The sequence below is a fragment of the Eurypyga helias genome, unplaced genomic scaffold (assembly GCF_000690775.1).
Source record: "Eurypyga helias isolate BGI_N326 unplaced genomic scaffold, ASM69077v1 scaffold3637, whole genome shotgun sequence".
Taxonomy (NCBI): domain Eukaryota; kingdom Metazoa; phylum Chordata; class Aves; order Eurypygiformes; family Eurypygidae; genus Eurypyga; species Eurypyga helias.
In genome coordinates, this window is record NW_010259615.1 from 20,355 (window position 1) to 38,863 (window position 18,509).

Genomic DNA, 18,509 nt, shown 5'->3' on the forward strand with positions numbered 1-18,509 from the left:
CTCTTCTCCCGATTCAGCTCCTCGTAAGTTTACTGAAGATCTTTGATCAGTTGAAGTAGAGACTGACCTTTAAAAGACTCCGAAGCATGTCTTCCTTGTCCACCAACATGTTGCTCTTACAGGCCCTAGCCACAATTTGGGTCCTTGTGTGCTGTTTGCTACACTGACAAGAAGGAATATATACCCTGATCCATCTCACCCGTGTTCAGCTGTCTAGTCTGGCAGAATCACACGATGGATGGTCCCATCTCCTCCATGCTCTAAGGGAACCTAGAAAACACCTCAGACCGGGTTTTCGGTCTGGTACCTGTGGTCACCGGCTGTCCAGGAACTATTTTACAGTGTCTGTGAAGAGGGTAAGACAAAAAAACTTATAATATGCTGTACAATAATCTAAGTTGGAGAAGTTTCTGAAGGGATCTTCTCCTCAACTAGAAAATTGCACAGGACTCAGAGATTAGAAACATCTGAAAAACACCACAGTAGGCATTTAAGTTTAAAATATCCCTAAATATCGGACTGTACACAATCATTCCTTATATTGCAGTACCTTGAGTGGGCCTCAGCTGAGGTTGCACTGCCATTGCACTGGGAATAACCCACATGTGTTGTGACAGCCTTTGTCCTCGAGAGATTGTGTCTCAGTTAGACTACACGCGTTGTAAAAGGAGAAAGCAAAGGTAGATAGCACAGAAATAACTTGTCAAGATGCTCAGTGGAAGAACCAAGACAGTTTTTCACACTTTCTCTACTCTACCTATTGGCGTCTTCACTCTGACCTCCAGACATCTGTCTTAAGCATCTCTGCACAGGAATTGTGGAATAGTTCAGGCCAGAAGGGACTTTTGAGACCTGTAGTCCACATCCAGCTCAAAGCTGGCCAAGCTTCCGAGTCAGATCAGCTTTCCCAGGAACTTCCCCAGTCAAGGATAGAGAACAGAGGCCCCACAACCTCTCTTGGTCGCAGTGCTGGATGCTCTTTTGTATCCTGGCTGTGGGAGCTGAGCGCAGGCGAGACATATTTTTCTCTTCACAGTAATGCAAATACTTTGAAATCAAAATAGTTACACAATCAGAGGGAAAGATGAGGGGCGTTGTGCTGCTGATCTTGGGGGGTTGGGGCAGGACTTAATATCAAACAAGGCTTTGATCAAGATTAGATTGTACAGGAGCACTGTTAATACTATTATTAGTAAAAATAGGAATGCAGCTCTCTTTTTAAACAGTGCTGTGTATAGCAGGTAAAAAAAAAAACCATTTTGCATCAGACATATTTTTGCTTCCATTCCTTCCAAATCTGTCCCCACTCACAGCCTTGGTTCTCTTGGCTGTTGCATTTGTGTGCTAGTTGAAGGGTTGAACTTCTGGCTGCTGTGAGCAAGTTCAAGTCCTCTGAAGTCAATGGCCATGCACCCAACTATGTCGACATCAAGGGAACGCTGCGGTCTTTATTAAGCCAACATCTGAGTCCGAGCCCTGACCGCTTGCTCTGGGAACTTCTGAAGATGAAAGAGTCCAGATGGATGGCCACCGAGGTAATTCAATGGCCTTGGAGTGTTTCATGGGTAGATCAAGCAGCTGCGCCACAGCTATCACCCTAAACGCGGCCCCCAAAAAGAAGTCATCCAAGTTTAAAATCACAGCTTCAGCTCAGCGGCTGTTCTGCCCTGACGGGAAATGCTTCAGGAGTTGGCCAGACTTGAAGGAGTGATGCTCAACAGATGATGGTGCCTACCACTCTTGAGATGAGCAGCTGTTAGTAGATTATTAAAGAGCCGTTGCACAATGCTTTACCTGCACGTGCACCAGCATTTTAACAGCAGTTTTTAGCGGAGGCTGAGGGCTGTCTGTGACAATCAGTTACCAGTGGTTTCACTGATGATAGCTTCAGAGCCACGGCAACTCCTCAGGCTTTCAACTTCCATACCTGCTTTGAGTTACAAAGCATTTATTATTTCAAAGTACAAGACTGCTCCACTGAAGAGGGGATTTTAACACTGCCAGAGAAAATAAGCAGATGGCAGAGTGAACGGCAAAAACATGACAGAGCTGCCCTGGTCTCTAACCATCTGGTTTGGACCTTGGTTTAACATTTCGGACTCGCACTGGCCAAGTCCGTCTGCAGTAGACTCGGGGCTGGGAGGGCACTGCGTCGGGCAGTAGCCCATGACAGCCCGTAGACGAGAATGGCTTACCTCAGTGAAACGGGCAGGTACGTTTTCTCCTTCAAAAACAAGGGCCAGATGACCAGCTAGCTTCCAAATTTCACTTACCCCGTCTGAGCTGCCACAGGTCGTTGCCGAAGGGACAGTCAGGTGTCTGTGGCAAGGGCAGCATCGCTCTCGGGTTTGGCAGGACCAAGGAAACAGGTTTTGCGCTGTCTCCCTCCAGCTCTTCTGGACATTGGTTCTGAGTATTTGCTCCTGTCTAACCCACAGTCAAGTAAAACACAGCAATGAAATTCAGACCGGGGTGTTTTTCAAAGGAACGTGAATGCCTGCGGCTCAGACCTCAAGGTCCCCCTGCCTGGGCAGAGGCTGGTGGCAGGGCAGGTTCCTGCAGCAGGGACGGGCAGGACCCTTTGAACCTTTTCCTAAGAACAAGATGTAAAACGAAGGTAGAAGGCTGTAGGTAAACCTGGCAGTTCATTTCAGTGCTGTTGTTCAGAATCATTTCCGAGCACGATGAATGAGAAGGACAGTGGCAAAAGCATCAGAGGGCTTAGGAAACGTTGCCAGTCTGGCTTTGAGCACTGACAAGGCATAGGATACCTCGTGTGTGTACATGTCTGTATGCACTCGTAGGCATTCACACCAAATAATAGACACACAGGCATACTGTGTATTTGCATGCTCTAGTTTTAAACTCATTAGCTGCTCTTTTTGATGAGGTACTTGAGCAATTTTCTGCAGGGAGGATAGGCTGAGTCACAGGCAGTCATACCCATCTCTCAACATCTATGGAGGAGCTCGGCTGCCTTCCAGCGCCTTCCCCATCAGCGTCTGATGGGAGGATATCTATAATTACGGATCACAAAAGCCGCAGTTGTGATGTGCTGGAGTTAAGAGGACTGGAAGGAGCTCGGTGGAGCTGGGGTGCTGTCATCTCAGGAGCTGCTCTATCACGCGCCTGCCTCTCTCTGCATAAATAATTCTGTTTCAGAACTGCCTCTTACGGTTAAAACGATACATGGCACCTTCCCCCCTCCTCCTGCTGCTCCCCACATGGAATCGTGTTAGTCCGAAGAACAGTCTACAGATAATTTTCTCTAAAGGCTTTTTTTGCATGAAAAATAGATCAAAATTTTGTTGAATCCTTTACGCTATTTTATTTTTACAGCTTTGACAGAAATGGTAATAGGAAAATGAGATCAAGATGCTTTTGGTACATCACTGGTAATAAAAAATGAAAAAAGAGCAGCCTCCAAGTAGTTCAGGGTCAAAGCACACAGGTAATTTCTGTGCTACGAGCGTATAAAGCCCAGCATGTTGCTCTCCTTCTGAAAGGGCTTGCAGGTCTTGTTGATGCTGGTTTTAAGGCACTTGTCTTTTACGAGTCTGTAATAATCTTTGCATTATACTATTAAAACATAATCAGGTCCTTGTCATGCTGCCAAGGCCGATCAGATAACATCAACGTACTGAGGAGTTTTAGTACTCACCTTATTAGGAGAGATGCAGATTTATACCACGATAGTTGCAAACCACTTCGCTGTGTAGCTGGAGCTTTGTGCTCTGCAGGAATGTGGGACTCAGCCATATGGAAGCTGGTGATACTCATTTTGGCTCCAGCTCCAGCCAAGGCTGGGAGTTCAGGTGTGAAAGCGTCTCTCCAGTTTCAACAACCATTTGCAAGATGTGGATTTAAAAATATTCTGTTCCTTTTTTTTTTTTTCCCCCCCCATAACTTTTGGAAGTGCTAAAACGGCAAAGCTACAGTGGCTCTGGTTTCTATAGTTTAGTTTTGCAGCAATTAAAATATCAGTCCCGATGCACTGAGAAGCAAAATGCTTCTTTTCAGCGTTTTTTTCTGAGCCAAGAGGATAGGGACACTTGTGATTAAAGCTAATCCTCCACATGCTGTGCTTTGTGATCAGAGCCTTTTAAATGTAGTTTCCCACCAAGCCCATTCTTATGTACCTTATCTGGTGATAAAGTCAAATCAATACCTATTGTAGCCAGGAATGATGCACTATTTAGAACAGGTTGTGTTGCATTTGTTGGCGAGGCACAGCATAAATTTTTCATTGGAAAAGCCTTCAGTTTGAGCAAACACAATTGCAGTGTGTATCTATCATTCTCCTTGAACTGTGGCAGTGCAGAGAAATCACTGCTTTGCACTGATGTGAAGCTTGCTTTATTCTAACATCTCCAATATGTCAAATGTTAAACTATTTATGTTGCTTGCTGAGTTAAGAGGATGGAAACAGTGGCTATTACCTGGTATTGCTATAGGTTAGGATTTGGGGAGTCAATTGTGCACCTGAGTTCCCTCTTATGTGGCATTTTTAAGTGGCTGTTATAAAAGGAATGAATTTAGTAGTCTCAGCGGGAAGGCTAAGACATTTGGACACTGGACAATCTGGACATTTCTGTTATTGGTCTGGCACAACGTAGACAGAAACCTGTCCAAAATGGTGTCATCCATGAGGATAAAATGTGAGAGGAGGGATGCCGAAAAAGAATTTATTGGTTTAGATGCAGTATTTTACCCTCTCCTTCCACTTCTATTCTCTGCTTGAATAGGCATGGTCGGAGATGCCCAGGTGAGGACGTACCCATTCAAAAATTGTATTTTAAGGAAATGGCATGTGAATATCACACCTGATCTGGCTGCTTGGCTCTAACCCTCTTGGGAAGGGTTTCTGTGGCCTCGTGAGAGAGCAAACAAATCTACAGGTTTACCGATGAAATTCCTTTTCCCGTTTCAGTTGCAGGATGCCGAGTCTCTTTTGCTTCTTCATAGAGGTTTCCAAGATAATGTATTAGTTGTTCAGGAGGAAACTGTGTTGAGATTTCCAACAGGAGGAGGATCTCTGTTGGGTCCATCAGTGCAGACGTTGTCCCTTTCCGCATGGAGTTGCCGCCTTCTGATACTGAGGTACCAGAGGGTTTGTCCCTCCTCACACTGAGAAATGCTTCACCCTCCGGTTGGTGTGGTGGTTGGTCTTGGCTGTAGATACAACACTGTACCTTTGCTGGACCTACAGCAGAATGGCCTTTAAGGTGGTACGTGCACGACTTTTGTATAAATTCTTCCACCACCGGTCCTCCCTTCATGTGATCTGTGAAAATCCACATATCCAAATTAAAAGGCAGTCCTCTTCAAGGAGTGCTGTTGTCCACCTGCAGAGATCATGAATACTGTATTTCACTGTGGTGGAAGTAAAAAGTTCACAGAGAAAGCTGATTTTCTTTCTTTTTTTTGCCCCCCACTGTATTTGGTTTTTTAACTCACCTTCATGTAATTCAGCTTAACATTTCTACTGAACTTCTTGCTGTGATTGTTACATGAGATAGTGGCATTTGCAATGGCTGGTAGAAGCACTTTGATGATGATATAGAATATAACATAAATATGTATAAATATAAAATATTACCCAGCTTGCTGTGTGTGAGAGGTATGCCACTTCTGATTGTTGCCCATAAACAGCCATCAGCTAAGGGTGTGGAGGTGTTTAGTTACCAAAATTGGGATTTGACAGGCTTGCTGTGGTGTGTGTCTCTCACCACAACATTACAAGGACCTCGTGCCAGGGAGATAAAGGTACTGCAGCTCAGTTACACTTGTAAGTACCAAACCTTAAGGTTTTCTAGGGGAAGCAAGGCCAACACACCGCCTTTGCTCTGTGCTGAGGATGCTGAAATCACAGGCAGGCTCTGCATTACGCCTCTCTTCAAGAGGGATTTAAGTGTGAGGGATGGCTGCTCCAAAAACGCTGTGGGTTCACTTCTCCTTGCACTAGCTGTTGCTGTGGGAATCCTTTGCCCCTCTTCCTGAGGTGAGGAGTTTGGCTTGGGCTGCCCTGCCCCGTGTCGGCATTGCCTGCTCGAGTCTGCCCTGCCTGAGAGCAGCCGCCGGGCGTTGGGCATGACGGGTGACAGAGAGCTGGGGGAGCGACTTGTTCATCCCATTCCCGACCCTTTGCTGCTCTGGCATCTTGGGGAGCGGGATGTGACAGCGCGAGCACGGGCCTGGGGATGTCCTCCCATGGTGTCCTGCGGGGATGTGGGATGGAGCATGGCCAAAACAGGAACAGGAGGGATAGAAACTGCTTCAGATACATAGCTGGAAATGTAGCTGTATGTTTGTTTCTTCTGAAAAAAGGAATAATTTGGAGAGATACCGTCTCTCAGAACTATATAAAGGGAGCATGTGGAGAAATGATTATTTCTTTGCCTTTTTTGCTGTTTCTCAATTTTATTATTTAGGTCTTTGTTCTGATACATTCCTTATTATTTTAGCTGCCCTGGGTAATTGTGTTTTTGCCTTAACTTAGGGAGTTACTTTTAAAAGAAAGGAGGGGGGCGAAGATAAGGCAGAGCTGTTAAATGGGAAATCTATTGCTAATTAAGGCACAGTTTAGCTAATCACCTTAGAAATGAAGTTATCAGCTAAAAAAGCCTGGAGTTTGTGTAATGAAAGTTAGAAGTGGAGTTTTTTTTCCCCTCTGTTTCCTTCTGTCACAATACATTCAGAGATTAGAAGTTTACCTCGCAGACTCATCTTGACACCAGTAGACATGATGTCTCTTTGCATTAACTGCAGGCAGGCTCGAGCTGTTCCAGGATATATTTCAGTCTGAATAGTTAAAATTTGGCAAAGTTATAAGCAACTGAAGTCAGGATCCTTTGATGGGAGCTGTCAGTGTTCATTATGGATGTCACACCATGTTCCAGCTAGAATGCCGTGTCCAGGACCCAAGGTAGTCACTGTCCCTTCTTATTTTTTGTTATTATTATTATTATTATTAATGATATCCCAGGGATGAGGAGGAAGCACAGCATTATATAAGGCAGCGACCGCAGGGGCACCGATACTATGTTTTTTCATCTGGAGACACTGGTGTTTGAGTGAGGAGAAGGTGCAGTGCTGTGGCAGGGCTCTGTCCTGGTACTCCGCGGGCTGGAAAGGGGCGAGGGACGTGCCCCAGCTCTTGCAGATGGTCCTTCTCTTTTTCTGGTGTTGGCTTGCTGTATGCTGAAAACAGACGGTGAGCCCCAATTCCCTTGTGTGGCCTGCAGCCGTGTGAAGAGAAGCACGACGTACAAGTTATTCTGTCATCCCAGGGGAAGCAGCCCCTGCGTCAGTATTTTCTGATGAAAATACTCCCTTTAAGTTAATGATTTTATCTTCTGCTTCCCTGCCCGTGGGCACCATGGCATAGCAAGGCCCGGTTGCAGAAGGCCGGGCAGGGGAGCAAGGTTTTCTTAGTATGTATGTGTTAAATGTCTGTGTTCAAAGTTGATTTTTTCACCTCTTCTTTTGCTAGAGCTGTGGCCATGCCTTCCCCTGTGTGCATCCTTTGCTGCTCAGCGGGTGCCGCTGCACCTGCCCCCCAGGGAGGGAGCCCAGAGGGTCCCCGCTCCATGGGGTGAGCGGAGGGGGACGGCACGCAGTGGAGATCGCAGCTCTGACCTGCTGGAGAGGATGGGGTGGGACAAGGCAGCAGCCCCCCATGCTCAGCAGCATCCTCCATGCCCCAGGTGGCAGCCAAACACATCTGGGTTGCTCCCTCCAGGCAAACCAGACCTGTACAGCATTAACAGCCCCAGCACCACCAACCCAAGGCACGAGCTTGGCCAACCCCTCGAACACCTCTCTCTAGCCCTGCTTGTCTGGGCAGCACAGACGATGCCTTTAGCCTGGTGTAGCACAGGGCTTTCGGCACGCTCCTGGCTGGTGGATCTCTTCGGGGTCCCCCTTCTCTGTCTGGCGGACTCCTTTGACATTAGGCAGCTTGCCAAAAGCTCTTTTGTTTAAACAACACTCCTTGAGAGTAATCGCTGGCTCTGTCAGACGGGAGCAAAGCAAATTGATAGCTGCACTGTAGTTGTGAGGGCAGAGGGGACCATGGGCAGTAATTGTTCATAACTGCTTAACGCTCTGAAAATTGTTTCTGCGAGTGTTGCAATGAGCTGATCAAGCGAAATGGGGATTTTGTCGCGGTCTCTATTGCACGCCAAAAGGATCATCGCTAGGCTGCGTTTTGTGAGCTGTCGTCCATTCTCCCTCTGTTACTGGGGGTGCAGTAACCACAGGACGACAGGGACGACATTCCCCAGGCAATGCCAGGATGTCTCCTCCCTCGGCTTGCCTGCAGTCCCGTCTAAAAGGCCTGGGCACTGCTGTTCTCCGGGATGCTCCTGGATGTGCAGGTACACGTGCACAGGAGTGGCACCTGGACCTCCCTTGTAGTTCTGCTGCCGTATGGCACCGTGCCATACCTGCTCCCTGTTTCGGGTTATCCCCCGGGCAGGTCACGGAGATACTGCCTGTTTCAAGGATGCTTTCACGCGCCTGAGACACCTTCATGCTTCTGGAAGGTGATGAGAAAGCAAAGCTGGGTTATCCCGTCACAGGAGCAAGGTGATGCAGTCTCGTGCTAACCAAAGTTTGCTTCCCACATATGCAAACACTTCTAGAACATTGATGGCTGATGTAGTTTCAGCCGTACTCAGACATTTCACTGCTTCACTGTTTTTCCGTGCTGAATTCTTAGGACAGTCACATTTTGCTTAGAAAATAATTGCAAGTCTATTACCCACCAGCTTTCTCAGAAACAAATCAAAGATCTCTTGGTGATGGATTTGTTTTTTGTTTGTTTCTCTGGGATTTCTTCACTAGAATTTAGTGTTAACTGGTTATTTATAAACCCAAGCATCTTTCTGTACGTTTGATTACTTCTGTGATGGAGAAGTTATTGAGTCACCGTCATTTACTGGAGGGGAATGCTTCTATTTTTAATTCTGCATCTCTACGGGTGGATGAATGGCAAGCTAATAGTCGTGTTGAAATTTGAATGTCAGAAAATAAGGGAGAAACTGGAGACTAGCTCGTCATACTTAGCCTGCTGTGTTACACACCCTATCTTGGATCTTTAAACATGCCTTTACATCCCATCCATGTGTATTTTCTAAAACGAAGTGATTGTGATTTCATCCTTTCTAGGAAGAAATACATAACACTCTGCCTTGTTAAATAGGCTAAATATGAATTAATTTCATAGAATCATAGAATGGTTGGAAGGGACCTTAAAGACCACCTAGTTCCACCCCCCCTGCCATGGGTAGGGACACCCTCCACACCAGCTAATAAATGGGGCTCTGATTTTTGATGTGGGCTCCGATATTCTGCAGCAGCCCAAGCGAGAGCATCACGAGTAGCAGGATTACGCCAAGGGAAGACGTCTCCCTGCCGTACTGTCCCTTACTCCTGTCGCCTGGGCTTGGGAGGTGCCCGTGCCCTGCATTGGGAGTGCTAAAACAGCCACTTAGAGATTGAGAAGGGCAGCTGATCCAGCCAAGGAGGCTCCTCGTGCTTCTGGGGGAGCGGGTTGAGCAGGGTCGGTAAAATCTAGGGAACGCAGATGGGATAAAAGGTGGTGAGCTTGGAAAAGATCCCAGAAGCGATGGGTGTTATAACAACTGTGCAAAATGATAATGCGGAGCAGACTGTAAAATCGGCGGAACTGGGATTATTAGGCCTGTTTGACATATGTGTTTGTACTGATTGCCCGGTGTCTGGTGTCCTGGATACGCGTCTTTCATGTAAACTAAATAACTTCTTGGTGAAGACAAACAGGGAGGGAAGAACTCAGGTATGGCGAGTCTTTCTGTGAATTCCCTTTTGGTGTGATAAAAAGACCTATCTCAAAAGATTTTATTAACTTGTAAACCATGATTTGAGGGAATTTCAAACAGCATGTGAAAGAAAAATAATGAACAAATGTGTTCAAGTGGGAGAAATCTGTCCCTGCCATATGTTTCACTGAGTCATCCCTTCTGCAGGAGATCTTGCAATTGTTTCAACTATTCCGGTCACTGATCCATTTTATTTAGTAGCAACATCACTGTAAACTCAGCACCTGATCCTACAGTGTGCGAATAGCACGTGCTGGATATAGACCTGTCCCCTCTCAAGTCGACACGTGATTTGCTCTGGGCACAGGTTAAATTCTCCCTGTGTGTCTGACCACTGAGCAAAGGGCAAACCTGGCCGTGGGTTTCCACTTCCCAGCTAGATGAGTGATGCCTTGTGCTCACCAGGATGTTACACAAATCTCAAATCCCAGTCCTTCTTTCTCTAATGTAGCCATGGGCCCTTTGCACGGTGACAGAGCCTCGTGCTGACGGTGTCTTGCGGTTGCGTTGCAGGTGTGGCTCTGCGGCGGCAGCATGGAGGTCCTGCCCTGCTCCAGGGTGGCTCACATCGAGCGCAAGAAGAAGCCCTACAACAACAACATCGGTTTCTACACCAAGCGCAATGCCCTGCGGGTGGCCGAGGTGTGGATGGACGACTACAAATCGCACGTCTACATAGCGTGGAACCTGCCGCTGGAGGTACGGCCAGCACCCGATCCTAAGTCTTCACGTTATTTGGTTAAAAACGTGAATTATAGAGCTTTTAGTGCCTCTGGGTGAAGTAGAGCCTTAAATCCCCTGGGTCGTATGCCCAGCTGTGAAAGTCAGCAGAGGTCCCTCAGCTTTGAGGGAGACGCTGCAAAACCTGCAGATTTGGGATGAATTCCTACAGTTCACATCATCCTATCTCTTCTCATTTTTACAAATTAAACCTGTATTGTAGTGTTTATCTCCCCGTTGAGTGTTTACACAGCGTGAGTTGATGTCATTACACTGCTCCGCAGATGGAGTCTGCCTGTAAAGTCAGTTGGCAGAAGATTATTAATATCAGCGTCATTAATGCTTGAGGTTTCTTCCTGCGGCTCGGGCAGGTCCGTGTTACGTGCAGCTCAGCTCAGGTTTCTGAGCTCGTAGATGCTGTCGCTGCCCCGAGCTCACTGCAGACGGTGTGTGTTCCAGCTGCCTGGGCTGTGTGTTTTCCCAGCTCTGGGGAAGTTGAGGCCATCAGTGCTTAGAAAACGTGTTCAGAGGTAAAGGATTGGAGGTCAGTGACTCACAGAAGGAGATCCTCTCCCAGCAGCACCACGCACAAATGCACCAGAAACACTCTCTTTAAATAGCTTTGGTGGTTGTATTTATTTCTGTTCAGAAATGGTTAGATTTTCTTAGATCTGACACATTATTTTTCATGTAAATCCTGCCCTGTGGCAGCATGGGAGGTCTTTGGAAAATTGTGAGGTTTCACCAGGCTGACCAGGCCCAGGGGACACATCCTGCACATGGACCTCTCTAGGTGATTCCCTGCACTTTTGCATAAAGCTCTGTAGGTTCCAGGGGGACTTTATGTAGGTCCAAGGCTGCTGCTTGAGCTCTGGTCTCTGTGCAGGTTGTCTCTTGCCTCCTGGCTCTGAATGCTGCCTGGAGAGTGATGGGAGCACCCCTGGCTGCACCAGTCCCCCCATCTCCTGTCTCTGGTCCTGCCAGAAGGAGAAGGGATGTTGGGGAGGGGGAGCCAGTGATGCTTTCCAGGTGATGGGTGGGATGAGGATTCAGAGTGCCCAGCATAGCCCCCCCATCACCTACTCCACTCGCAGTGTACTTAAGCACAAGCACTGGGCTGCTCTGTTCAAGTATGGGGAAAAACCGTTGCCATGAGTGGCCAGACCCCATGTGAACGGTCATTTACAGCCACCCTTTTGGTGCTAAAATAAATACCAAATATTCATCCCTTGCAGATCACACCCCTGCAAAGGACTGCTTCCTTCCTGATGCTGCTGTGGCAGCATCCCTGGCTGGCAGCACTGTGCTCCGGGGCGTTTGAAAAAACATCAAAACCCACAAACCTGAGCTGCTGCTGCTTTCTGGGGAAAGGTTACATCTGGGGAGAGTTACTGGCATTTAGAGCTGCAGTAGTTGCAACTCTGTGCTGCGTTAGAGAACCACAGGCACCCGGGAAGGGTCGATGAGCTGCCCGTTTGCCGTCCTGGGGAGGTGGAGAGTCCTGGATTGGTTTGTTATTGAGAAATGGGTGAATGGAGATGGGAAGCAATGCTGTTTACCCAGTGAGCTGCAGGAGGGCACTGGCTGTGACGGGCCCCACTCCAAGCATTTAGAGAGGGAGAGAGTTGTCTGTAGGACCGAGTGATTTTAAGTCTTTCTTAAAAATACGTTGCAAAATCCAAACCCCCGTAGGCAGGGATCATCAATTACTGTGGGTTCAGCCTCGATCCACGGGCTGATTCCTTTTTAGAGGTGAGGCACCATGCTTCTGATGAGCCAAAAGAGATTAAAATTCAACACAAAGCCGCAGGTCATGTACGGCTTGGAAGAGGCAGCGTCACACGAATTAGCACTGAGGGTAGGTCTGGAGAAACAGATCTGGGTTACCCTAAAAACAATTTGAGATGTTTATATAGGTCTTACCAGTAAAATCAAGATTTAATTTTCGAGAAGCCTTGTTTGTCAGGTGCTGTTGTGCAGGGGGTTATGGATATACACTGCATTATTTTGCGATGCCACTATATTCAGAACCAAGCCAAACCACATGCACTGAATATTTCAGGTGCTGACTGTTTCGTGGTCCCACTTGGCTCTGCGTCCCATCTCGCCCACTCAGATTTCAGCCTGTCCTGCCTGTCTACACTGAATCATCTTTATTTTTACCTATGAGCTACCAGTCTGGCATTAAAATGGTGTCTTCTCTAAAGCAGAGTGAATAATTCATTAGGAGATCATTACAAGCATTGTAATGGAAAATTGCTTTCCCAGCTGTATTTAATGATCACTGCAAAAGACAAGAGCAAGAGCTAAAATAGAGTAGAAACCCAGACCCCTGTAGGAAGGAGTAAAAGGGGCTGCAATATGCCTTTGGTTTCCTTCACCTGGCTCCTGCATTAGTTCCCCAAATTCTGTAATGGAATAAAAGGTTAAAGGGGGAGAGCTGTCTTCAACCCCTGCTCCTGGCTCGGGTAAGATTATTCCTCCGGAGACAGATCTCATAGCTTTGTCTGCTTTTAAATCGGCTCGAGCAGTGGGGTTCTTCTATGTCTCCAGGGAGACTGTTTCACTGCGTAATTGTCCAAATTGTCAGGAGTTTTTTCTGGGGTTCAGCCTCAACTTCTCCTGTAATTTGTATCCTTTATTCTTAGCTGTCTGCCTCTGTTATGTATGAATCCTAAATCTTTCTTTTTTTACTTTTCTTCCCTCCCTCCCCATCCTCTGCATTGCCTCTCAGTAGGGTCACACACCCTTGATGCGTCAGGGGAAGGGTGTTGGTGCTCAGTGCACAGTCAAGGATTTGCATTTCCAGCATTCAGCACGTGATCCTCTTTTAAATCCGGGCATGCATTTGCTGTTAAGCTCCTCTGGAAGTCCAATACATCAGTACCTAAAAGGGAGGTGGGAGCTTTTAAAAATACTTTGTCATTGTGGCTGTTGACAGATGCAGTCTTTCTCAGATGGATCCAAAGCCCAGGGCAATCGGTGGGAAAATTCACCTCTGTTACACTACGCTTCTTGTTTTTCCTTCAAAACCTTTTCCTCTCCATTTGGGTTCTCTTGTCTAAATTACCTCCCAGGACCAAACATGTCCAGCATCAGTCTGGAGGCCGTTGCAAGGCTGCCTTCAAAACTGATGAGAGAAGTACGCGTCTCCTCCTCGCCGTGGCTGTGAAACCCAAGTCTTCCTTCTGCCTTCTGCGAGGATGACTTCAGCCTTGGACACACGTGCCAAAATTCCCTGGCGTGGCCTCTGCATGGAGTTACTCAGCCATCGGCCGTTTCCAGGCAGCTTGGAAGTGACATCAAACAACAGTGAAATACTCTCATTTTTAATCCTTTTTAAGAGTGATCGTTCTGTGACGCGCTGTCTTTATTTTTCAGAATCCAGGTATTGACATTGGGGATGTTTCTGAGAGAAAAGCGTTAAGGAAGAGCTTGAAGTGTAAAAATTTCCAGTGGTACCTGGACCACGTTTATCCAGAAATGAGAAGATACAACAACACCATCGCTTATGGCGAGGTAATTAAGGCTGAGCAGTCCCGTAGATCAGACTGGTAACGTTTACAGCTGGTGAGTCTCTGATGAGAAATAGCCTCAGAGGGGAGGAATGTGAATCAAAACCTACTATTTGTGTATAATTATATAAATTCGTATAAATTTCTGCACAGTTTCTTTTAAAACCTATTTTGGGATTTATTTCTGATCTTGGAGACCATATACAGTAAAATGTTTTAATACCTCATTTACTGAACTGACAGAAAGTTATCTCTGTTATGCATTGACTCCCTGGATTAGGCAGCTGTATGTGTATTTTTAATACATAGTTGTCTTATAAAACCCTTTGACTTAAACTCAGCCTAATTCCTTACAAGGTCTCCGTAGGATATGACACGTCACACAGCTTAAGGATGGGATAAAGTAAGGAGACTTAATTCAATCTCTGCTGGTTTTGGGACCATACTGGGAACATAAAAACAGGCGTTTATGGGAACTAATAATACTCTGCTGCAAAAGGTCTCAGGGGCCTGCTCTGGCAGGGGGGTTGAACTAGATGATCTCTAGAGGTCCCTTCCAACCCCTGCCACGCTGTGAATCCGTGAATAGTGGCAGTTTGAGAAGTGTTCTTGAAGCACAGCCTGAGCACCCCAGATGAGCATTACTTTTCAGAAAGATTTATTATCAAAGTTACTTAATGTCTTCAGGCTAAAACCTCCCAGAAAGTAGTATTTGGAAAGATATTGTTGCAGGTGCCCTGCCTGGGGGCCTGGGGAGAGGACATCTCTGCATTAACAGACCTGGTGCTGGGGTCAGCAGCCACGTGGCTTTGGAGCATGAACCCAGTACTTCCGTGCTCCCTCCAAAATGTGTCCTTCGGTGCTTGACGGCTGGATTGCGATCTCCCTGTCTCCTCCCATATCCCAGCGACGATTCGAAGGGGCTCCTTGTGATAGCTGGACTCTTTTTCCTGCCTTGTCGAGCACTTTGAGATTTCGATGATAGACAAGCGATTCTGCATTGATTTCAGGCTCCTGGCAACATGCTGACGGCAATCTAAAAATATGTTTGTTACCACCACACATGACCAAATACAAAGAAAACTGTGTTCAAGGAAGTTGGCTCCTTTGAGTGGTGATTATTATGTAAAAGCAGTCATCATTAGGCCCTGTATTTAAAGAAAACATATGGCACACTAAACCTTTCTCTGCCTGATTATACCTAGTGAAATAGCACCGTATATTCTTTCTCTATCAAGAGAGGCTAGAGACATTGCTGCACGTGTTTATTGCTTATCTCCAAAGCGACAGGGCCATATAACTCTGCACTTGTTATTTCTTACAGCTTCGAAACAACAAGGCGAAAGACGTCTGCCTTGACCAGGGCCCGCAGGAGAACCACACAGCGATATTATACCCGTGCCACGGCTGGGGACCGCAGGTGAGGAGTTAATCTGCTGGCACCAGGCGTGCCGGGAGCAGGCGGTACCCGCCAGCGGCCAGAGGATGGATGTACAATGTGTCTGTGGGCTTCTTTCTCAAATGTATAAGGCCCGGCTTCTTGTTAAAAATACCTCAGATATAAAGGTGCATTTTCCCAGCTACTCTTAGAGTAGCTATTTTCTGGATTACCATAATCATGCCAGAGCTGCAAGTAAAAGCACAATTTGAAAAAATCTTCTAGATGAGGGTAAATAATGCTGAAAGCAAATAACCAATAAGGAGAACAGAGTGTACACAAGCAGAGTGTTTTAAGACGTTTTCTTTCTCTTTCACCCAGCAGAGTAAAAATGTACCAACTGGGTAAAGAAAACAAACAGTGCTTTTTAACAGGATGATAATTAGCCATTTCAGCGTGGCTGGAATTTACCACAGTGTTAGTTTTCTAGCACTCCTTTTGCCTCTCCAGAACTTTCAGAGGAAACAAAAAGCTTCTTATCTTAATTTTAAGCTTATTCAAGATTAAAAATCGTCATTCCAAGATTCACTCTAGATCTCATATCTTTTAGAGGATTAGTGGATGTGTCAAATAATGAAAGTTAGTGAAGATGAACTAATTCAGCCTCTTCTGTAGTCTTATCTCTTACCGTGTTTTAAGAAGAAAGAAGCACGGCAGTGCTGCTGGGTGGGTCACTGTAGAGTTGGAATAAAACAGCTCTGTCACTGCTAGCATCCTAAAACCAACAGCAGACTCTAAGGTGGGCTTTCAGGATCTGCAACTCCAGGGAAAATTTACCTGGTTGCCTGGTAACTTTTAATTTCTGTTTTCCTCTTAACTCTGCCCATGCCCTCACTTCACTGTTTTGCCTGGTTAATGGTATGCAACCGGATCTGCATCTCCAAGGAAAATTTACCTGGTTCCCTGGCAACTTTTTCTTTCTGTTTTCCCCTTAACTCTGCCCATGCTCTCACTTCACTATTTTGCCTGGTTAATGGTATGCAACCATTTTCTGTCTTGGCATCATGATGTTTATTATTCTGCCATGGGCCATGTCTTCCAACAGCTTGTTTTAACACCTCGACCCCAAGCCAGAGCTCTCCAAGGAAAATTTACCTGGTTCCCTGGCAACTTTTTCTTTCTGTTTTCCCCTTAACTCTGCCCATGCTCTCACTTCACTATTTTGCCTGGTTAATGGTATGCAACCATTTTCTGTCTTGGCATCATGATGTTTATTATTCTGCCATGGGCCATGTCTTCCAACAGCTTGTTTTAACACCTCGACCCCAAGCCAGAGCTGTCAGTGCTCGCGGGTGACACGGGTTTTAGGCTGAGAACTGCTGAATGCACAGGACCGCGTGTTTAGAGTGCTGTGAGTACCTGAGTCCTGTTGAAGTTACTGCCCGACAGCAAACTGCTCTGAAGAAGCAGCACAGGAGGTGACGCAGCAATGAGTGAAACCTCAAATCCAGGCCACTTGATACACTCCAGTGTTTGACAGATTTACACTGCCATCAAAGGCGAGTTACTGTATCAAACCTTTGTCTCAACCCAGAGTGCATAAATTACATAGAAGTGCTCCACACCTGTGGTTGAATACTTGTGTGAATACCAGAGATACGTAAATTTGATCTTGAAAACAGGACTTGCTTTAATCCGTTGGATATTGCAGATAATGTCATTTTAGCTCCTCCACGTTCAGTTCGCGTGCAGCCCATATGTGGGAGGAGGTCTTTTGAGGGAGGGAGGTACCCAAACTGCTTTTCAGGTGGGAATTACATATTAGAGCTCACAGCAGAATCTTCCCTAGGGTCTGTGAACATGTGATCCCATCCCTTGTAGCTTTCCTGAGATAAGATGTGATTTTTTTTGTCACATCTTAATGAATAGCTCATCAAATCTGGCTGAAAACCTGGAGCATTAATCAGGGCTTAGCAAGATGGTCTGTCAGTTCTCTGTTCTATCACAAGCCTCTAGTACAACTTAAACACATTTCTCAATTTTCTACCTGCAAAATGAGCCTCATTGGTGTGTTAATGAGTTGGTGGGGTGAGTGGGGACATAGAACTGCAGGACACTGCAGCTGTGGCAGCCTTGGTGAGTATCTGGGGGGCAAGCATGCTCAAGGCGGGTCAGCCAAACCTTATTTTCAGCTAAAAATAATGTATAGTTCAAGCGATGAGAATGTGTAAAGAGCCTGTACTCACAAAACGGTCACCCTGGGCTTTCCAGGCTCACCAGGACCAAGTAATCCCAAAGCTCGTCTGAGTCTGAACTGCAAACTTCAGGAGACACCTGACCCGAGGAACTGGCCACAGGAGTCCTTCAGGGTAGAAACAAATCTCACGTTGGTTTATCCTTGCCTTTAAACAAAGATCACTCAGCTGTGGCTGATGGAGTCACTGCTAAATATAACCTAGCTGTTCTAAAATACACACGTGTTTTTTTCTTAAACAGCACAAACTGCCTTTTGGACTTTCTGGGTGGAAACTTAAACCTCTAAGTGCTTTATAGTATGAGAAACTCAATTAGTGTAACATTGTCTGCTAACCCTGGGCTTTAAGATGAATGGCTGAAAGCAGGTTATTTATTTTTCCATCAGCTGTTTTTGTGATTAGACCTAACGATGTTTTCTTTTCCTACCTGATGTCCTCCAGCTCGTCTGTCACGCACGCTCAGTGCAGATTTTTCATCCTGGTCTTCCACCTCCACATTGTCCCTTCCCTCTCCAGCTGAGAGCCAGTTCTTGGCAGTTCTTTTGTTTCGTGATACATGCAATTTGTTTAACTCCTTGAAAGTGCATTTTAAAAGTAGCTATCAGTGAGCGCAGAAGCTTTAAAATTAGCCTTTTGCAGAAGCACGGATGCCACACAAAAGAAATGGGGCTTTCGCTACTACTGTTTAATTAATGGGCTGTGTGTTGTAATTTATTGCTGAGAATATAATTAGAAGTGATATAAACACTTTGCTCAAATAACTTGCTTGTTTTATATA

At 46.1% G+C, this 18,509-nt stretch overlaps 1 protein-coding gene across 1 annotated transcript; it reads left to right on the forward strand.

The window, feature by feature from the left end:
• Positions 1-10,397: 10,397 nt before the first annotated feature.
• On the forward strand, positions 10,398-15,518 carry LOC104511902 (putative polypeptide N-acetylgalactosaminyltransferase-like protein 3; the record flags this gene model as incomplete). Its single annotated transcript, XM_010154694.1, has 3 exons — positions 10,398-10,562; positions 13,965-14,102; positions 15,423-15,518. Coding segments are annotated over exons 1-3 (399 nt in total), but the record flags the coding sequence as incomplete, so codon positions are not given.
• Positions 15,519-18,509: the final 2,991 nt, after the last annotated feature.